Genomic DNA, 22954 nt, shown 5'->3' with positions numbered 1-22954 from the left:
TTTAATTTCGCTCTGGCTGATTGCGTGTCATTGCTGACTGGCTGAAAGGTCACTCTGGTACTTGGGGAGTGAGCTCAAGCGTCTCGGCTGGACAACAGAGTCACAGTTCACTGCGCACACTGTCCTAACCACACGTTAATAAACAACCGAGTCATTCCTGGAGTGGAGCAAGCGGCTCAACGTGGACATGATACATACAGGACAAAGTGGAGATAAAACCCCAGTCAGAAGGTCAGCTGTGATGCGTCAGCTAGATAAATCACTGGAACAAATCATAACTTGCTGAATGGGATAATTTATAAATAGAGAAGGATGCTTACAACGGATATAACAAGATTTATTTGGTGAATAGGATGTGGTAAAGAAGGCACCGGAAAATGAACGAACCAGGAGAACAATACTGTCAAAGAGATGAGCTTTAAATCAGACACCTAAAGTGTAAACCAAAACATTTAAAAAAAAAAAAAGAAAAAAAAAACACTATAAAGGCACTAAGGAAACTCTGGAAGTTCTGGATGTTTGGCGGTTTTCGTCCTCGCCGTCACGCCATGGTGGTCAGCTTGTCAATGAGGTCATCGATGGTGTAAACCATGAGCTTGATGTCATCCTTGTCAGCCATGCGGTGCTGCCCATGGCGCCGCAGGATGACATCAACATCATTGCTCAGGACGCGCTCTGCAACCTGCACGGAGATGTGCCAGGGAACGTCTTCATCCTTCAGACCATGGATGAGGCGCACGGGGCACGTGATGGGGATGGGGCTGTGCAGCAAGCAGTGGTTCTCTGCCTCCTTCAAGAAGTCCATGGAAAGGGTATACACACCTTTCTCATTGCTTTTAGTCGGGATCATCCACATGCCCTGGTCTTCGATCTCCTTTCTTTTCTGATGCATGGAGAATGAAAAAAAAAAAAAAAAAGTGAAGCATTAACAATATTCATCAATATCTGGAAAAGACTCGATCTGATTTCCTAGTCAGTTTTTATAATCTGCATTCTGTATGAAATTAACGTGATATGCTAATGAGCAAATCAGCCAAGTACAGAGCGGGAAATTGGCCAACTTGCTATACATTATTTTATTCTGTAGCCTGTACTTCGATTTCATCTGTCACTTTCGGTTCAACAAGGCAAGCTTTGGAGAAATAACGGTGTTTCTTACCTGCAGAGGAAGTGATTTAAATGCTGTGACAAAGTGATCAGCTACTGTCGAAATGCCCACAAGAGCTTTCGTCTTCTCAGGGCGAGCGATAGCAGTGAGCAACATCAGCCAGCCACCCAAACTGGAGCCCACCAGAATCTGCAGCAAAAAAAGATCAAATGATTACTACCACATTATCATAAAAAAAAAAAAAAAAGAAAAACATTCACACATTTGCAATAACATGAGCAGCTCTCTGTAAGGATGGAGCTGCAGGAGCTGTGCATTTAAAGGCCTCATAAACAAATAAAAATATATAGAGGATATTACACAGTTGTGTGAAGATCTCATTATCTCTAGCCGCTTTATCCTGTTCTACAGGGTCGCAGGCAAGCTGGAGCCTATCCCAGCTGACTACGGGCGAGAGGCGGGGTACACCCTGGACAAGTCGCCAGGTCATCACAGGGCTGACACATAGACACAGACAACCATTCACACTCACATTCACACCTACGGTCAATTTAGAGTCACCAGTTAACCTAACCTGCATGTCTTTGGACTGTGGGGGAAACCGGAGCACCCGGAGGAAACCCACACGGACACGGGGAGAACATGCAAACTCCGCACAGAAAGGCCCTCGCCGGCCACGGGGCTCGAACCCGGACCTTCTTGCTGTGAGGCGACAGTGCTAACCACTACACCACCGTGCCGCCGTTGCGTGAAGATATGAAGTTTTATTTTATTTCTACTGCTCTAAACACCTGGATGTCCATCATGTGTACGTGCAGGTCGAGTGTTTGTATCAACAAAGTCACCTGTGACCTGGGTGACGTATGCCCCTTGCACCAGCACTAAAGGCACGTTCACCCAGGAAGGGACCTCTTGCTATCTTCTCACGCTGGTAAACAGGTCCCCCCCCCCAGGAATGTACAAGCATCGTTTGTAGTCTTGTAACTCGAGACAAGTTGGAGCTGCGAACTTTCGCCCTCCAAAGTCTGCGATTAGCCTTTTATTCACAGTTAAATGTGTTCCGTAGGCTTTCAAGCAAGCCACAGATGGTGTTACACAACAACAGGTAAGTAAATCTTTTTTTTTTTTTTTTAACTTAAGCCGTATACGAGTGGACTCGCTCTGATTCAGCAGTCTAAGAGGAATAACCAAGTTTGTGATCAGCTGGTGTTTCTCTCCTAAATACTGATCTTGAATGCAATTAATTTGACTGTCAGGCTGGGATCTCCCCTCGTAGCTCTCCGTTATGAAATGCAAACTGTGTTAGTATAACAGGCCTTTGTTTGAGAGTTGGATGGTGACTATCCACTTTTATGTTAAATTGTTATCGAAGACTGGCTACTTGCCTGGATTAATTAAGAAACTACATTTGAGTTAAGACTTATTCCCCACGATTTTCATTTATATTGTAGAATTGACACATTGCTTGTAAGGAAGTCCAATTATGTAATTAATCTGTGTTCATTTGTTATTAACGAAGCGCATCGAGGTTGTTCACCCCCAACTTGCTGCACAGTATCTCACTACATAAGAGAAACCCTCTGAAGAGGCTAGTAATTAGGCTACTGCATCAACCTAGGTCTAGTGGAAGCAGGAGTTGATAACATTTACAACGTGTATTGATTGCCAAGCTCTTCTTGAGCCAAATGATGGCCATGATCAAATGTCCCTCTTGCCTTGAGGTGGAACACTTAAAGTGCATATCACGGGTAAATTCAGGAGCAAGATCAGTGTAATTCTCCTATTTTATATTAAACTTTGGTCAAATATCTGTCACATTTTGCGCAATTTTTTTTACCTTGCGTAATACCAGAAAAATTCAGTTGAAATCAAGCCATTTGAGGCGAATTGGTCCGCCTCTGAAAAAACTTGGCATTTGGATTTCCCGGGAAACACTGATTTTCGTGACGTCGCGTGCAGGACACCTCCTTCTGAATCCTATGTCAGCGCTGGTTTGTTTATGAGAAAACGACCTGGTGGTTTTCTGCACATTTCTTCGACGTTATCATGTAATTATTAAAATGGTTAACAGATGTATCGTAGGAGGGTGTAGCAACACCAATCATGATGGGATTAGTACTCATCGTTTTCCAAAAGACCGGACTTCGTGCGAGGCACCCGGGAGCCGAGGACCGAAGCAGAGCCAAGAAAAAGACCAAGAAAATCGGCGATTCACAAGTTGACTGTTGCCAGGGTAAGAAATAAGAGAGACTATATTCTAAATTAGGTGTTCCTCTGTTTGTGTGGTACACAGATAATGCTATTTATTGACACACACAAAAGTAAACACCACGAAAGCGCTGGGCGATAATACACTTACTTAGATTAGATAGAACTTTACTGATCCCTTTGGAAGAGTTCCCTCAGGGAAATTCAAAAGATACAGTCCACAGCCTGGTAAAAAGCAGCCAAAGTAGATTCCAAAGTAGCGTGTTTAAAGTCCCCAGAAATGATGATAAATGCCTCAGGGTGCTGTGTCTGCAGCCTTGCTGTGACAGAGTGAATCCCCTCACATGCAGCGGCTGCGGCTGCCCTCGGAGGGATGTAAACACATATGGTGATGCTAGCAGCTCCAAGTCCAGGCAACATAAGACTGTCTTTATGGAGAAATGTCCCGGGTTACACCAGCGGTTGTTCACATAAATGATGAGTCCCCCACCTTTGCCTTTCCCGCATGCTTTAGTGTCTCTGTCGGCTCTCACAGCAGTGAATCCCCGCAGGTCCATGTTAGCATCCGGTATACGGTGTGTTAGCCATGTCTCCATAAAAATAAATAAGCTGCTCTCCCGGTAAATCCGCTGGTTGCTCAGTGCGGATAGCTCATCGACCTTATTCGACAGCGAGTTCACATTCCCCATGATAACGGAGGGAATGGATGGTTTGTAGTGCCGCTGGTTGTCCGCTAGCCTAGCCTTTAGCTTAGCTCCAGCTTTGCAGCCCCTGGGTTTCCTCCTCAGCTCAGCCGGGATGGGGTGTCGTATCCCGGCTTGTCCCATTATTTTCAGGGCCAGCAGCTCCTCTCTCGAACAAGTGGGAAAACTGGCTCCTAGTTGCGTGTTAAAGTTAAAAATATCCATGGGATATGAAGAAAAACACGGTCTTCGTAAGAAGAGCAGAAAAGTAAAAAGGTGGGAAAAAAAAAAAAGAGGCTTAAAGAGCTAAAAACTACAGAGCTACTGGAGAGGAAGCCGTCTCACACAGCGCCCAAGGTCACATTTTCTTTACATTTTACTTCACGTGTCACATTTTCTTTACATTTTACTTCACATGTATCAAGGGATACGCGTGTCAGGGCTTGAGATCTTGGGACCTGTAAAACACATTAAATGTATATACAACCCTGCTTAGCCGATTCCATGTGTGTAGCTTATGAAATCTTTCTCCTACAGTAGTCAGTACTCTTCTAAATGAAGAAACATATAAATACATAATAATTAGAAAAAATATGATTTATGTAACAATAGATAGATGAGCATTGATGCATGAATCCATCCATGGGTTTAGAAGCTGAAGGTGACAATTCCATATTTCAATGCAAAATCGCTAGCTGCTAAACTTGGTCTACACAGGCTGTGTACTGAAACCGTGCAAGCCCTCGCAGCCTGCTGGCGCTTCCGCAGGTGACGTCACAAATCTGGCTCCAGACTCCCTTGGGATTTTTCCAGACGCGTTTTGTCATTTTATTTTTTTCTGCTGTAGACAGATGGCCTTGTGCAAAATTACCCTTCTGGATGAATGTGTAAAGGGACATACTTTCATATAATAAAAAAAAACAAAACAAACAAAACAAAAAAACGAATTTGGTCCAGGATATGCACTTTAAGGCAGGGATGGACAGAGATGGTGTGCTTGAATTGCCGCTGCATAAGCCTAGCAACATGGTCGGCCAGGCTAGCCCAACTAGAGAGCAAAATAAGCTCTCAACTGCCCTCTGCACAGAGGAACAGCGCCGTGTCTCCTAGTGCACACAAGCACCACAGATCTGCATCACGGGAGGCCCCCACTAGGGGAAACTGCAGGAAAGTAGATCCCCTGGCCCAAAAGGTTCATACTCTGGCCTCCGAGTTTGCAGAGATTAAGACCCTCCCACTTAATCTGCAACAACCTAGTGCACAGCCTGCTAGCATACCCACTACAGCCGCACAACAGTCTCCTGAGGCCCTGCCTCCAGTACAGTCACTGGCCTTTGAGATCCAGGAGGAAGATGCCCCCTCGACTAGGGCTTCAGAGAGCCTAGTTCTCAGCGATAGGGGTGTTGAGGAGGGGGTAAAGGAGAGCTCTCACTTCTCTCATCCCAACTCTCAGGAGACGAGCCACAATTTACTGGTGGGCTCCGAGACTAGCCAGACATCAGTCAGGCCTGCTGTGAAGATGGCTGTAGCATGTCTGAGGTTGGATACAGCACCAGCCCAGCTGACTCCTCAAAGTGTCTTTTTCAAGAAGACCCCTCATCCTGCACCTTTGTGTCCCACCTTCAGCCTCGTATATTGAGGAGCTGCAGAGATGCTGGGCTCAGACAAATATGTCTCAGACAATACCACGGCCGATAATGCAGCCGAGGGCACAATGCTCAGGCAGGTTTTGCCAGTCAACCCACACCCAGCCCCCTCACTTGGTACAGTGTGGCCAGTCTTCTGGCCATTGCCCCTCCAGGAAGGGGTGAGCGGGGCAGACAATGACTATCTCTCCCATGGTTGGATGCTTCACCAAGCAGTAGCTCAGATGCTGGGAAGTGCTTATTTCAGACCCCTGGGTTGCATCAACCCTGTCACAGGGTTACAGCACTCTATTCAGACTTCGACCACCAAGGTTCCATGGGGTCAAAATGACCCTTTTCAAGGACTCGAACAAAGCCCTGCCCCTATGCCAGGAGGTCTTGCCTCTCCTGGAGAAGGGTGCCATTGAGCCATTAGACAGTCGTTCACAGAACAGTGGATTCTATTCCACTTATTTTATTATCCCAAAAAAGGACAGCGGACTTCGTCTCATATTGGATTTGAGGCCTCTGAACAAGTACCTCAAGATTTTCAAGTTCCATATGTTAAAAGCAGTGGATGTGCTGCAGGGCATCAGGCAGAATGACTGGTTTACAACCATCGATCTAAAAGATGCATCTTTCACATTCCAAATCATACCTCAGCAGAGGCAGTTCCTCTGTTTTGCCTTCAAGGGCAGGGCTTACCAATTTCGTGTGCTCCCATTCAGAACCTCACTAGCACCAAGAGTCTTTTACAAGGTGTGTAGCAGCAGCGCTGTTCCCACTACAGGCCAGAGGGATGCGCATTTTACCCTACCTGGATGACTGGCTGATTTGTTCCCAGTCAAGGGTAGATGCTTTGAGGGAATCAGGTTCACTGACTTCCCAGGTCACCAAGCTAGGGCTGACAATGAGTCATGAAAAGAGCTCCCTTATACCCAGTTAACACAGTGTTTCTTGGCATCCAGTTGGACTCACAGCTGATGACTGCCACCCCCTCTCCATGGCAGATTTACAACATCCTCCAGCTCAACAGCTGCTTCAAGAGAGGCAAAGCCCTGGCCTTCAGCTCATTTCTCAGACTGCTAGGCATGCTCACAGCAGTCTCATCTGTGATCCCTTTAGGGCTTCGGTCACTGAGGCCTCTTCAGATCTAGCTGAACAATTTTTGTCTGCACCCCACTCAACACACACAAGCTGGTCAGAGTCACTGCCACTCGACCTGTGCATACACGTGATGGACATCCAGGTGCTTAAAGCACCACCTCTGGCAGTCATCCGAAATTCATAAAACCAGAGTTACATACATAACCATTGTTTATCTTCGAGTGGTGACTATATATATAATAATGAGTGAGCAAAACGAATAAGTGAAATATGGTCAACATGAGAAGATATGAAATTTATCTTCGCACCATTGTGTAATGTTCTTTATAGTATATGGACACATCCACAAAAAAAAAAAGAAAAAACCCCTAGATCGATGCCAACGGCGTCGATGGGGATGCCCCCACCTGGTAGACTACACGCCTTATTAAGTTGTGATTTGGGGATGGACATTTGACCTCACAGTAATCTTGATCTGGTGAAATTACTTGTATCAGCCTTGGAGATATTGTGTTCACAAGGTTTTCGGACAGACCTTGACCCTAGACCTTTTGATCTCAAAATCTAATCAGTTCATGTTTGTCCCAAAGGCACAAATGGTGAAAGTTTGGTGAAATTCCTTTCATCTGCCTTGGAGATATCGTGTTCACAAGGTTTCAGGACGGACGGGTGGACGCACGCGTGGACGGACAACCCGAAAACATAACACCTCCTGCACCTTACAGTGGCAGAGGCATAAAAACCACCGCAAGTTAATCAAAAGAATTTTAGTTTTGAACTGGTTCACCTTTTTGACAATGTGTGTCTAATCAGCAGGAAAACCCTGGAAGCAACATCATCGGAGTGAAACATCAGTGATTATTATACATATAGCACACTTTTTCCATGGAATAAAAACATTTATTTTTTTCACGGTCTGATTTCCATCAAATCCTGCACTCTGATTGGCTGGCAAGTGGGTCGGTATCCTACGATACGGACCCCGGTTATGGACCCTGGAGATGGACCTCTGGCGACTCGCTCATTCACAACAACAAACATACTCGCAATTTTTGTCAACATTTATTTTCGCATTTCTCAGGAGAATAGCATTAATTTTACAGCATGGATAGCGATATTGACAGTGTTCACAGCAAAAGCGAGTTTTACTACCCTGAGGAAGAAGAAATAAAAGAAAATATTTCAGGAGAAAGCTAAAAACCTCTAACTGTTGCTAACACCGAGCAAAAACATGGCTGAATCCTGAATGACTCCTATTTGTATAAATAGGGTACTACATAGGCGGCGAAATGTAGTTTTTTTCCTGCCATGGAAGTGCACTTGTATACCGAGGAGGAAGCCATTTGCATTACAGCCGTGAATGAGGATTCAAAATGGCGGCTCGCCTCGGCTCGGTTTTCCCTTTCGGGCGCTCTCGTTTTCTGTTAGAATTTGGTAAAGAAAAAAATAAAATATATTATTTACCAACTTAAGGTCGGTCCATATGGTGAAATACCGTGACCTCGGCCTTGAATACTGACTTGAATACTTTCAAGACCTCGGTCACGGTATTTCACGATACGGACCTCCCAGCTGGTAAATAACACATATGTATTCTATTCCCTTCTAGCAGGTTTCATTCATTTGGTTTGATAGCATGCAATACTGTTAGCATATCGCTTATCCTATGTGTATTACATCACTCTACCCAATGTAGAATGAGCGTTGAATATGGTTTACAATATTGCATGGTTGTCAAGACAACATGATGTTACATGTCGGAGACGTAAAACTTCCACGCTAGCGAGTAACTGACAATTTGCAAACAAACATGGCTACCAGGTTTGCTTTGTTAAATACAGAAGATTTTGAGAGAATTTGAAAGAGAAAGATGCGTTGAACACCCGAAAGGAATGTGTATGTATAATAATAATAATAATAATAATAATAATAATAATATTATTATAGGGCAGCACGGTGGTGTAGTGGTTAGCGCTGTCGCCTCACAGCAAGAAGGTCCGGGTTCGAGCCCCGTGGCCGGCGAGGGCCTTTCTGTGCGGAGTTTGCATGTTCTCCCCGTGTCCGCGTGGGTTTCCTCCGGGTGCTCCGGTTTCCCCCACAGTCCAAAGACATGCAGGTTAGGTTAACTGGTGACTCTAAATTGAGCGTAGGTGTGAATGTGAGTGTGAATGGTTGTCTGTGCCTATGTGTCAGCCCTGTGATGACCTGGCGACTTGTCCAGGGTGTACCCCGCCTTTCGCCCGTAGTCAGCTGGGATAGGCTCCAGCTTGCCTGCGACCCTGTAGGACAGGATAAAGCGGTTACGGATAATGAGATGAGATAATAATAATAATAATATTTTTTCGTGGTATATCAGATATATACTTGTCTTCAACTCGTTCAATATCATGCTAGCTGAATGGAATATATATGATACACGATGAAAAAAGCCAGCCAATATTATTTAAATGTGCCACTTAGATTCGCAATGTATTTCAGATGAAAAATGTGAGTTTTTCAACACGATAAGATAAATTTCGTATCTTCAAGCCAACATGTGATTCTTTTCATTATATAGACACATTCACAAACAAAGTACCCAAATTTATCAAAAAAATTCTTTGATTTCTTCACGAGTGACATGGAGAGATTTACGTCATGGTTTTGGTTCTCCACGCCCCAGATGTAGCTCGTCTGAAAAACACGAGTGGCGTATATCCCAGTAACACACTCGTGTCCTTTATACACAGTAAAAAAAGTTCTAAGACAAATTAAAAAAAAAAATCTTTATTTATGAAAATAAAGCCATTTCTCTACATATCCTCCATTTAAGTCTAAACACCTCTGCAAGCGATGTTTCCATCAGAGAATTCCTTCTTTGTAGAATTCTGGGGGATGTCTTTCTTCACACCTTTTGAAATTATAACATCTGTCTTAGAACTTTTTGACTTACCCTCATATATAAATAAATAAAACCCAAGATTGTTCCTAAGGGATATGCTAGCTTTAATTTTTTTAATAAATCCAAATCATTCAAAGCTCCTGTAGAAAATTACTCAATAAGTGAGTGCTGACAGATCAGACAATTTTCCTGCTTATTTGTCTCATTTATTAAGGTCATTTTTAATCATGCTGGCTTGGGGGGAGACTGGGCTTCTAAGACTTATCTGATAATGTCATTTAATGTCCTCGTGTGAAAAATGTTATAAGCTGCAAGGCGATATATTGTTATTACATAATTTCAACATGATATATTGACAAATCTGTGTTAAATCTGGCGATATATTGTTATTACATAATTTCTATACAGTAAATTCTTAACCCTTGCTTTGTGAGATTTCAGGTAGAATTTATAGTCGATAGATTTTTCCCTACAAAGGCTGGTTTATAGTGAACTGTAAAAGAATTCTAACCATCCTTCAGGAGCAGACTGCTTTTCTAGGAACAAGAAATTACAATAATATTAAAATATTAATTCCTCTGTCTTTGTATTACTCCATACAAGCCATCCGGCAAGACGAATCTCACCACTGATTGGTTATATGCATTTTAGTAATCGTAAAAAGCCTTAAGTCATGTAATGGCCAATACAATAAGAACACAGCGTGAATTTGTTCAAATCTGTGTTAAATCTGGCAAGTCTGCAAACAACTGAATAAAATTCACAGGAAAATATTAAAATTTCACCTGAGGCGGGTTTGCTGATGGAGTAGCTAGATGCGCAGTGAACCCGCTCTCCCAAATCAACCACAGTTATCCCACCAATTAACTTGTTAACTTTTTCCAGTGAAAGCGGTAGATGAAAGTGGGAGAAGAATCATTAAAGACCACAGAAGAGAGAAAAATATGCCGAAAACTCAAGATAAAAGCGCCTCGGTGGCGAAAGCTAACAACACTGAACCGGATCAAGCTAGCAGCCGCAGTGAGAGGAGCCCCGTAATTAATAGCGAATCTGGAGATGTAATTAGTGCAATAATGGAGTTAAAAATGGACCTTAAAGGGGACAATGAAAGCTTGAGACATGAAATTAACCACCTGGGACGAGAAATCAACGGCAAACTTGATAACGTTGTGGAAATGCAAAGCCTGTCGGAGCGAGTTGGTGAAATGGAGACTCGTGTGGAACAGGCGGAGGGATGGGCGGCAGAGGCAATCGAGGCTCTCCGCAGCTGCCTGGGCCCTGCAGCTGAAACTAACTGACTTATACCCTGTCCACACTAGGGATTTTGTACCGATATGAAACTACTTTCGTACTGCAACACCTGTCCACACTAGCAACTATACCGGTACTGTAGCGGTATAACTGTATCGGTACGAAACCCACAAATGTATGGGTTTCGTACCGGTACAGTAGCGCTTCGCTGTAGTGTGGACAGATGAAGCTGCTCTGTATCGATACAAATATAATGCGCATGCGCAAAGTCACACACCTCAATCGATGTCTTCGCTGAATAAAATAGTGAAGAACGGAGATTCGTTTTCTTTGTTTCTTTTTCAACTGCCTCGCGCGTTTTATACGATTCGACTGAATAAATGACCACCAGAAATACAGACTGTACATTGACAACAAAAAGCACACACACGTTGTTTCATCCGCTATATTCTCGGAAGGAAGTTACTCGGTAACCACGGAAACATTTCGCGCACGCGCATTTCAACTACTGTGAAAGCAAACCGCAAACATTTCTCGCTAGTGTGGACAGATGCACTAAACTGTACCGGTATACTTTGTATCGATACAGTTATACCACTATCGTACCGGTATATATGTGAACACAGCATTAGAGTCGTGGTCAAGAAGAAACAATATTCGCATCTTCAGAGTGGCAGAGGGAGAGGAGGGAAACTCGGTACAACAGTTTATTGATAAACTCCTGCAAAGTGAGTTGCAACTCTCACAGGACTTTGATCTGAGAATACAGCGAGCTCACCGATCCCAGGTGCAGAAACCTCGCCCTGAAGCCCCTCCAAGACCTATTATTACCAACTTCCAGGAGTTCACAACGAAGGAAAAGATATTGAAAGAGACTTGGAAGAAGAGAAAAATCCAGCTGGGCTCCACAACACTCTACTTTGACCATGATTATGCGTCTGAGATCATGAAGCGCAGGGAATACACTGGGATAAAGAGAGCCCTAAAGGAAAAGGGGATGCGTTTCCAAACGCCATACACGAATCCACTGGGACACTGGGGCTCAAACATACACCACTGCATAGGAGGCGCAGAGGGAAGTAAGAGACATGGGTTTAAGGTGGAGGAGCCGGAGGCAGCCGAGGGAGAGAGCAGTCTGGAGACGCTGCTTTGTGAGCTGCTGGGGTGGCAGCAGGCTGGCAGTCACCACAAGAGAGGCTCGGCAGTGGCTCAGAGAGCGAGGGAGAAACTACACGAGTTCCAGAGAGGCCACACTGAGCAGACATGAACAGGGCTTGAAACAACATGACCCGGTGAGACTGTTTATTTCACTCTGGCCTTGTTTTGATCACTGATGCCCCTTTTCCACCAAAGCAGTTCCAGGGCTGGTTCAGGGCCAGTGCTTAGTTTGGAACCGGGTTTTCTGTTTCCACTGACAAGGAACTGGCTCTGGGGCCAGAAAAAACGGTTCCAGGCTAGCACCAACTCTTTGCTGGGCCAGAGGAAAGAACCGCTTACGTCAGCGGGGGGGCGGAGTTGTTAAGACCAACAACAATAAGACCGCGAAAGATCGCCATTTTTAAGCGACGAGAAGCAGCAGCTATACAAACACGAAGTCATCCATTATTATTGTTGTTGCTGTTGTTGCTGCTGCTTCTTCCGTGTTGTTTTTGCTTCGATATTAGCGCCAAGGTTTATGCAAACGTAGCGACGTAACTGACGTGGCTTCCCTTAGCACCGCGAGCTATGGAAAAGCAAACTGGTTCTCAGCTGGCTCGCAAGTTGAACGAGTTGTGAACCAGCACCATCACTGGCCCCGAACAAGCCCTGGAACTGATTTGGTGGAAAAGGGGTATGAGATACAGAAATTTAAAAAGGACTTTCAGCAGGAGGTAATGAGTTGACTGATGTGTTGACAGCTGCATACAAACATACCCCTGAAAAAAACCTGTCTCTAAACTGTATAGGAGTTTACAAAAGCAAAATGGTATAAATTCACTGTATGTTAATCAAAATGGGAACAGGAAATGAACATTCAGTTATCAGAGAGTGATCGGTATTCCATGTGTAAAACACAATCTTCCGATAGCTCTAAAAGACAGAGGGAATTTGAATGGAAGAACTTAATTTGTTTTTTTTATTATACCTGACATTAAAAGTAAACAATTAGGAGTGCAGCAGCAATGCTGGAGACAATGTGGGCACGTGAATGCCAAGCACTCGCACAGGTTTTGGTCATGTACAAAACGGCAACCATCTTGGGACAGAGTTCTTCAAATTCTTGAGGATGTATTTGGTTTCAAGATTCCCAAGAAGCCCAGGATCGTGCTCCTGGGATTGATACCTGGTGCCATGTTTCAAACCAAGGACATCTGTCTCTTCAAAATTTTGATACTTGCATGCAAAAAGGCAGTTACAAGTAAAGGAACTGGTTGAAATGTCATCCTCCAAGTCCAGATCAGTGGCGGGACATCGTAGAGGAAATGTGCTCCGTGGAAAAACTGACTCATTCTCTAAAGACTAAAGCAGGGACCCATCCAAAACTCTGGTCTAAATGGACAAGATGAAGGATGGGTTGAGTTCTCAGCTCCCCCCCGTTTCAAATGTGTGTTGTGTCTAGCATCAAGTGTATGCGTTTTTGTTTTTCCTTTTGGATATGGTGTTTATCTTGTTCGTACAAATGTTAGTTGAGAAAGGAATAAATAAAGAGTTTAAAAAAAAAAAAAAATTCACCTGAGGCCCTTCTGCAACTTCATCCAGCATGAAGAGAACGTCCTTCTTCCAGCTTCCGATAGTTCCTTCTGAGAAAACGCCTTCTGAAGCTCCATGACCAGAATAATCAAATCTACACAAGCACACAAACGATTTGTCCTCCATCAACATTCATTTATTGGCATATTGAACGAGTACAGTCATGAGGTAAGGAATAAAACACATGGGGCATGCTGCAACAGAAAAATAATCAATGACACCGTGGTGTGATGAAGTGGAGTCACTGTTCTTACCTTTGATTACTTTATAACATATTCCTCTTACGTGACAGCAATTTGCCAATGATTACAATTCTTAATTAAAAATGACATGGTATACTTTTTTTTTTTTAAATCAGTTTAGAGTTACACTTAAGGTCATGGAACACCAAGCTCCTGTTCTCACTCACATTATAGCAGCTATAAACAGACATTCCCTCACTAGCTTCTCATTGTTCTCTCTAGTGATACAAGACAAAATAAATAAACAAACACACAGCTTGCCATGTAACAAAGAGTAAACGCCTCCATCCTGATGATGTGAGAAAGGGTTCAGCTTTACCTTGGACTGTTATAAAGCTTTGACACTGGAGGCTCCTTCCATAAATGTGAAATAAACATCTCACCATCATATCAAAGATTCGATATTTTGTAATCGGTTATTGATCATCATAGTTATGATTCAGGTCCCTGTGAATGAGCAGTTACTACAGAAACAATGATGTATCTGAATGAATAAATGAAAATTAACCTGAGATTTCAGCTGTGCAATCACAAATCAGAACTGAACAGTGTTGTGGCATCTTAATAAATTACAATCCATAAGAGTTACATAATACAATGATATACAGTTTTGTCCAATTTACAATAAACCAGGGGTTCTCAACCTTTACTACTTTAAGGCCCACCTATTCATACTTGCAACGAGTTGGAGCCCATTAAAAAGATCCCCAATTATTTTGGCTCATCTATTCTACAACCCCGATTCCAAAAAAGTTGGGACAAAGTACAAATTGTAAATAAAAACGGAATGCAATAATTTAAAAATCTCAAAAACTGATATTGTATTCACAATAGAACATAGACAACATATCAAATGTCGAAAGTGAGACATTTTGAAATTTCATGCCAAATACTGGCTCATTTGAAATTTCATGACAGCAACACATCTCAAAAAAGTTGGGACAGGGGCAATAAGAGGCTGGAAAAGTTAAAGGTACAAAAAAGGAACAGCTGGAGGACCAAATTGCAACTCATTAGGTCAATTGGCAATAGGTCATTAACATGACTGGGTATAAAAAGAGCATCTTGGAGTGGCAGCGGCTCTCAGAAGTAAAGATGGGAAGAGGATCACCAATCCCCCTAATTCTGCACCGACAAATAGTGGAGCAATATCAGAAAGGAGTTCGACAGTGTAAAATTGCAAAGAGTTTGAACATATCATCATCTACAGTGCATAATATCATCAAAAGATTCAGAGAATCTGGAGGAATCTCTGTGCGTAAGGGTCAAGGCCGGAAAACCATACTGGGTGCCCGTGATCTTCGGGCCCTTAGACGGCACTGCATCACATACAGGCATGCTTCTGTATTGGAAATCACAAAATGGGCTCAGGAATATTTCCAGAGAACATTATCTGTGAACACAATTCACCGTGCCATCCACCGTCACCAGCTAAAACTCTATAGTTCAAAGAAGAAGCCGTATCTAAACATGATCCAGAAGCACAGACGTCTTCTCTGGGCCAAGGCTCATTTAAAATGGACTGTGGCAAAGTGGAAAACTGTTCTGTGGTCAGACGAATCAAAATTTGAAGTTCTTTATGGAAATCAGGGACGCCGTGTCATTCGGACTAAAGAGGAGAAGGACTACCCAAGTTGTTATCAGCGCTCAGTTCAGAAGCCTGCATCTCTGATGGTATGGGGTTGCATTAGTTCGTGTGGCATGGGCAGCTTACACATCTGGAAAGACACCATCAATGCTGAAAGGTATATCCAGGTTCTAGAGCAACATATGCTCCCATCCAGACGACGTCTCTTTCAGGGAAGACCTTGCATTTTCCAACATGACAATGCCAAACCACATACTGCATCAATTACAGCATCATGGCTGCGTAGAAGAAGGGTCCGGGTACTGAACTGGCCAGCCTGCAGTCCAGATCTTTCACCCATAGAAAACATTTGGCGCATCATAAAACGGAAGATACGACAAAAAAAGACCTAAGACAGTTGAGCAACTAGAATCCTACATTAGACAAGAATGGGTTAACATTCCTATCCCTAACCTTGAGCAACTTGTCTCCTCAGTCCCCAGACGTTTACAGGCTGTTGTAAAGAGAAAAGGGGATGTCTCACAGTGGGAAACATGGCCTTGTCCCAACTTTTTTGAGATGTGTTGTTGTCATGAAATTTAAAATCACCTAATTTTTCTCTTTAAATGACACATTTTCTCAGTTTAAACATTTGATACGTCATCTATGTTCTATTCTGAATAAAATATGGAATTTTGAAACTTCCACATCATTGCATTCCATTTTTATTTACAATTTGTACTTTGTCCCAACTTTTTTGGAATCAGGGTTGTATTAAAATCTAATAATCTACTGTAAAGTGTATTACTGGGATGCGACATCACTCCCTGTTACAGATGGGAGCCCAGGAATTAAATAAATGCAGTAAAAGCAAGTTTTTTAAATTGTAGGTATCGGATTTAAAACTGTATGAATGAGCGCGAGTCAAAAGGGATTAATGATCCAAAAATGGAGTTTGGTCCATTAACAGGAGAACTAGTTGCCATGTCTGTGTTCAGCAAACAAGCAAGTTATTAAAACCAAGAAGTACACTCAAAAGAAATGGATGTAGAAACCACTCAATGGGATTAGATCCTTACATGCTAACAAAGAAGGATTTTACCTATGAAAGAAAAGTTTACGAGCTAAATTTGACATTAGTAGAATAAAATTTGATCATATTGTAGCCGTAACTAAATACGAAGACAATAGTTATGCATACTATTAATTAACTTAATGTGAAGAAAATTAACAGATATTCAAGAGATTTGGCTTCAAACTTGAAAAAAAACTTACAGCCCACTAGATGGGCCGTGGCCCAGTGGTTGAGAAACACTGCAATAAACGAATATACAGAGGTGGACAGTAATAAAGTACATTTACTTGAGTGCTGTACTTAAGTATACTTTTTGAGTATCTGTACTTTACTTGGGTATTTTTTTTGAAAACTTATGACTTTAACTTCACTACATTTGAAAGGCAAATATTGTACTTTTCACTCCACTACATTTCTGTCAAGGTCCTCGTTACTATGAAGCAGATTTGAAAGTGGATGTTTTTTCTTTTCTAAAACGTGATTGGTTTTTTCGCAGGTGACACTGAGACAGCCGATCAGTAATCACTAGGGTCACGCCACGTCCATAGACTGGATAAAATCAAGATCAGTGATTTCTCAGCAGCATTATTTAACACCATCAGTTGATGGCAGAATGAAAGGAGGCGGTTCTTCTGGGGAACGCACGCACCCATGGCCATACCTAGAACCCATGTTTCAGTTTTCTGAAAGGATTAAAGATTCGTTTCGTTTTAAACGTTTGCTGAAAACGAACCATATCACGGCCTACAAAAACTCGCCGTCCAACCTGTGGAAGCGTATTGAGGTATAGAAACGTTTTGTCCCAAGAGAAAGCTTGTAATGAAGTTGTCTGTGCTTTTAGAGCTAGCGATAACGTCGCAATAGCTATGCAGTCTGGTTCGTCAAATGACTTTCTATGGATGTGCCCGTCAAGTTGCCATCGCCTTGTCCACGGCTAACGTTAACACATAGCTAGTTAACTGTTAGTTAGCATTTAAAAATGGAGTTACGCTAACATGAATAACGTTACCTTATCTGAAGCCAAATAAACAGAATGCAGAAGTCTTTATTTTCTAGTAGCGTTAGCTACCCAGTATGATTCTGAGTCTGAAAAGAGTTTGCTAGCATGTCAGGTAGCGCTTCACTGACTAGCTAGCTTAACCTTAAACCACCATGATGCACAGCATGTGTTCATTTTATGAATTCACATTTCTGTCTTTGGTAACGGCGTTAGGTTTTGTAAGCGTTGTGGTAATAATACAACAATGCGTTGACAGAAAATGTACTTTAAATATTTAAGTATTTTTTAAAAGCAAGTACTTTAACTTACGTAAAAATTTGACTATCCAACTTTCACTTGTATCAGAGTAACATCTGACCAGTGGGATCTGTACTTTGGCTTAAGTAATGAAGTTGGGTATTTTGTCCATCTCTGCGAATAAGTGAGTTTGAGCAATCAGGTTGGTGAATAAAGTGTGTTTACCTCAGATATGAATGACCTAAAGACCTGCAGAAATCCTCTAGAGCTTCTGCTTTTGGTCCATTCATGTTCGAGTCAAAGCCAGGCAGGAACATCACGCCGGGACTCTTCCCTTTCACTTTGCGGTAGGCCAGCTTTGGGAGGTCCGGCCGGGAAATGTACTGTACCGTACTGGACTTCTGTCTGACTCCTGCATTTATACAGAAGACACAAGTTTAAACACTGTTACAGTATTTCTTAAATCATTTTATAAAAAAATAAAAACGCCACTGTTTAATACAAAACTTACATCCTGGAAGCACAGTGCTTACTGTTATCCAGCATCCACTTTCACTCATGAACTGCATGATAATAAGCTGATGGGTAAGTTTATGGACAAATAAAATGAAGGGCTGTAAATACAGTACTTACAGTCCACAAATTAACAATGTAGGTGCGAAAATCAATCAATCAATCTGAAATGGCGTGTTCGTATAAAGGATGAAATGCTGGATTGTGTTCAGCTCAGATTTATTTACAACAATCAGTGTGAATACAGAGCTCTCAAAGAGTCAGAGAGGATTTTTGAGCAATTTTTGTGCTCACTAAAACATAACCATACTTTTACAAAGTAAGGCAAACGTAGCTCGCTCTCTCTCATTCATAAGGTATACTTATATACCATTATAGCAACTTTTAAGCCAGTATCTCACTGGGCTGCGACAGCTTGCGAACGTCATTCGTGAGAGTTTCAAAAGTGTTTTGAAACATTCGCGGGGCTTCTCGATTTCCTCGCATGAGTCGCAAAGTGTCGTTCCTCATCTCATCTCATTATCTCTAGCCGCTTTATCCTTCTACAGGGTCGCAGGCAAGCTGGAGCCTATCCCAGCTGACTACGGGCGAAAGGCGGGGTACACCCTGGACAAGTCGCCAGGTCATCACAGGGCTGACACATAGACACAGACAACCATTCACACTCACATTCACACCTACAGTCAATTTAGAGTCACCAGTTAACCTAACCTGCATGTCTTTGGACTGTGGGGGAAACCGGAGCACCCGGAGGAAACCCACGCGGACACGGGGAGAACATGCAAACTCCGCACAGAAAGGCCCTCGCCGGCCACGGGGCTCGAACCCGGACCTTCTTGCTGTGAGGCGACAGCGCTAACCACTACACCACCGTGCCGCCCAAGTGTCGTTCCTTCGTCGCTGAAATTTTGAACACGTTCAAAAAATTCGTGTGACAAAATTTCTCTCAAAATAGCCGCAAATACTTTTACAAAGTAAGGCAAATGTAGCTCTCTCTCATATATATACACACACACATACAGTACCAGTCAAAAGTTTGGAAACGCCTCTAATTCAGAGGTTTTTCATTATTTTAAAATTTCCTGAATTGTAGATTAATACTAAAGTCGTCGACATTATGAAGAAATATATATATGGAATTATTTGGTAAACAAAAAAAGTGTTAATCAAACCAGAATGTGTTTTATATTTTAGATTCTTCAAAGTAGGCACCTTTTGCTTAGATGACAGCTTTGCACATCTTGGCATTTTCTCAGTCAGCTTTACGAGGTAGTCACCTGGAATGGCTTTCAGTTTACTGCTGTGCCTCGTCAAGAGTTAATTTCTTGACCTCTTAATGTGTTTGAGACCATCAGTTGTGTTGTGAAGAGGTAGAGTTGGTATACAGTGAATGGCCCTATTTGAGGACTGTTCTAATCCATATTATGCCAAGAACTACTCAACTAACTAAAGAAAAACGACAGTCCATCATTACTTTAAGAAATGAAGGTCAGTCAGTCCGAAACATTTCAAGAACTTTGAAAGTATCCCCAGGTGCAGTCACAAAGACCATCAAGCGTTATGATGAAACTGGCTCTCATCAGGACCGCCCCAGGAAAGGAAGACCTAGGGTTACCTCTGTTGCACAGGATAAGTTCATCAGAGTTACCAGCCTCAGAAACCACAAGTTAACAGCACCCCAGATAAGAGCCCACCGAAATGCTTCACAGAGTTCAAGTAGCACACACATCAACTGTTCTGAAAAGACTGCGGGAATCTGGACTTTATAGTAGAATTGCTGCAAAGAAGCCACTTCTAAGGAAGAACAACAAGAGGAAGAGAATAGCTTGGGCCAAGGAACACAAGGAATGGACATCAGACCAGTGGAACTCTGTCCTTTGGTCTGATGAGTCCAAATTTGAGATTTTTGGTTCCAATCGCCATGTCTTTGTAAGACGCAGAAAAGGTGAGCGGATGGTTCCTACAGTACATGTGTGGTTCCCGCAGTGAAGTATGGAGGAGGAAGTGTGATGGTATGGGGGTGCTTTGCTGGTGACACTGTTGGCGATTTATTCAAAATCGAAGGCACACGTAACCAGCATGGCTACCACAGCATTCTGCAGCGACATGCCATCCCATCCCATCCCTGGTTTGCGCTTAGTGGGCCCATCATTTGTCTTTCAACAGGACAATGACCCAAAACACACCTCTAGGCTACTGTATGTAAGGGCTATTTGACCAAGAAAGAGGGTGATGGAGTGCTTCGTCAGATGACGTGGCCTCCACAATCACCTGATCTAAACCCAATTGAGATGGTTTGGGATGAGTTGGACAGCAGAGTGAAGGCAAAGCAGCCAACGAGTGCTCAGTCAGCACCTCTGGGAACTCCTTCAAGACTGTTGGAAAACCATTTCGAGTGATGACCTCATGAAGCTGATTGAGAGAATGTCAAGAGTGTGCAAAGCTGTAATAAAAGCAAAAGGTGCCTACTTTGAAGAATCTAAAACGTATTTTGGTTTGATTAACATTTTAAAGTTTACTAAATGATTCCTTACGTGGGCAGCATGGTGGTGTAGTGGTTAGTGCTGTCACTTCACAGCAGGAAGGTCCGGGTTCGAGCCCCGTGGCCGGCGAGGGCCTTTCTGTGCGGAGTTTGCATGGTCTCCCCGGTTACGGACCCTGGAGATGGACCTCTGGCGACTCGCTCATTCACAACAACAAACATAGTAGCAATTTTTGTCAACATTTATTTTCGCATTTCTCAGGAGAATAGCATTAATTTTACAGCATGGATAGCGATATTGACAGTCTTCATAGTGAAAGCGAGTTTTACTACCCTGAGGAAGAAGAAATAAAAAAACATTTCAGGAGAAAGCTAAAAACCTGTAAGTGTTGCTAACGCCGAGCAAAAACATGGCTGAATCCTGAATGACTCCTATTTGTATAAATAGGGGACTACATAGGTGGCAAAATGTAGTTTTTTTCCTGCCATGGAAGTGCACTTGTATACCGAGGAGGAAGCCATTTGCATTACAGCCGTGAACGAGGATTCAAAATGGCGGCTTGGCTCGGTTTTCCCTTTCGGGTGCTCTCGTTTTCTGTTAGAATTTGGTAAAGAAAAAAAATTATTTACCAGCTTAAGGTCGGTCCGTATGGTGAAATACCGTGACCTCGGCCTTGAATCCTTTCAAGACCTCGGTCACGGTATTTCACGATACGGACCTCCCAGCTGGTAAATAACACATATGTATTCTATTCCCTTCTAGCAGGTTTCATTCATTTGGTTTGATAGCATGCAATACTGTTAGCATATCGCTTATCCTATGTGTATTACGTCACTCTACCCAATGTAGAATGAGCGTTGAATATGGTTTACAATATTGGATGGTTGTCAAGACAACATGATGTTACATGTCGGAGATGTAAAACTTCCACGCTAGTGAGTAACTGACAACTTGCAAACAAACATGGCTACCAGGTTTGCTTTGTTAAATACAGAAGATTTTGAGAGAATTTGAAAGAGAAAGATGCGTTGAACACCCGAAAGGAATGTGTATGTATAATAATAATAATAATAATAATTATTATTATTATTATAATAGGGCAGCACGGTGGTGTAGTGGTTAGCGCTGTCGCCTCACAGCAAGAAGGCCCGGGTTCGAGCCCCGTGGCTGGCGAGGGCCTTTCTGTGTGGAGTCTGCATGTTCTCCCCGTGTCCGCGTGGGTTTCCTCCGGGTGCTCCGGTTTCCCCCACAGTCCAAAGACATGCAGGTTAGGTTAACTGGTGACTCTAAATTGAGCGTAGGTATGAATGTGAGTGTGAATGCTTGTCTGTGTCTATGTGTCAGCCCTGTGATGACCTGGCGACTTGTCCAGGGTGTACCCCGCCTTTCGCCCGTAGTCAGCTGGGATAGGCTCCAGCTTACCTGCGACCCTGTAGGACAGGATAAAGCGGCTACAGATAATGAGATGAATGAGATGAGATGAGATTCCTTATGTGTTGCTGCATAGTCTGGATGACTTCAGTATTAATTTACAATGTACGGAAAAAAAATCGAATTTAAAGGTGTTTCCAAACTTTTGACTGGTACTTAATAATAAAATAAATAAAAATAATAAAATAAAAATAAAATCTCATTATGACCATTAGGGGGCTCTGTAAGTGAATGACAAATAAATGTTCCAGACCGGAAGTCAGTTTTCCCAAACCGGTTTTCTCAGTGATATAATACACTTTTGCAAAAGTCAGGGGTTAGCACACTGTATCTTCCAGGTATAAGTAAGGAATACAAAGGAAAAGAACAACTGCACCTTTAATAAAAATGTTCAAGTACAAGCTTGGCTAATAAACTGAAATGAGTGTTACATAATTTTCATAAATATCTGAACACAGTTTAAACATGTATAATAAATGTATTAACTTTAAAAATGCCCTATTTAACACCCAGAAAATACATGCATTCTTAGTTTCTCGCTAATAAACCCCAAACAAACACACAGATTTACTCCAGGACTGAACCGTCTGAAGGGCTTTTTAAAGCCACGCCCCCTTCATTTCCCTGCTTTATAAGAGCGCTGCCAACTCATTTCATTTCATTTCTAGACACCCCAGCGACAGAGAAGCGCTTTTTACTGACCCGGGCCACATTTAGAGGAGAGAAGATGAACTGCTCCATTACCCAAAGCCTCAAGCGCTCTTCTTCGGCAGTGTGTTAATGCTACGGCTGCCATACTGCGCCGCACGCGCC

General features: G+C 42.8%; 1 protein-coding gene across 2 annotated transcripts; it reads right to left on the bottom strand.

Moving 5' to 3' along the window:
* Window positions 1–321: 321 nt before the first annotated feature.
* abhd10b (abhydrolase domain containing 10, depalmitoylase b) lies at window positions 322–22953 on the bottom strand. Of its 2 annotated transcripts, none has more exons than XM_060899807.1 (5): window positions 22886–22953; window positions 17940–18126; window positions 13576–13687; window positions 1160–1297; window positions 322–883 (listed from the first exon to the last, which is right to left on the bottom strand). In XM_060899807.1, exons 1-5 carry the CDS (start codon window positions 22935–22937, stop codon window positions 542–544), a joined length of 831 nt encoding a protein of 276 aa, XP_060755790.1. In that variant the 5' UTR covers window positions 22938–22953; the 3' UTR covers window positions 322–541. The 2 variants fall into 2 exon arrangements, with proteins under 2 accessions (XP_060755790.1, XP_060755789.1); XM_060899806.1 differs by having other exon boundaries at window positions 22844–22952.
* Between the last annotated feature and the right edge of the window lies 1 nt (window position 22954).

The sequence above is a fragment of the Neoarius graeffei genome, chromosome 19 (genome assembly GCF_027579695.1).
Source record: "Neoarius graeffei isolate fNeoGra1 chromosome 19, fNeoGra1.pri, whole genome shotgun sequence".
Classification (NCBI taxonomy): domain Eukaryota; kingdom Metazoa; phylum Chordata; class Actinopteri; order Siluriformes; family Ariidae; genus Neoarius; species Neoarius graeffei.
Note: the sequence above shows the minus strand (reverse complement) of the source record. Positions and strands in the feature narration are given on the sequence as shown.

Excerpts from the sequence above, each read along its gene's own strand:
- abhd10b (XM_060899806.1), bottom strand. The coding sequence starts at position 22,937 with ATGGCAGCCGTAGCATTAACACACTGCCGAAGAAGAGCGCTTGAGGCT. Across the intron at positions 13,688-17,939 it reads TTAGGTCATTCATATCTGAG|ATTTGATTATTCTGGTCATG; the intron begins GTAAACACACTT and ends GTGCTTGTGTAG. Across the intron at positions 1,298-13,575 it reads AAGTTGCAGAAGGGCCTCAG|ATTCTGGTGGGCTCCAGTTT; the intron begins GTGAATTTTTTT and ends TTTTTGCTGCAG.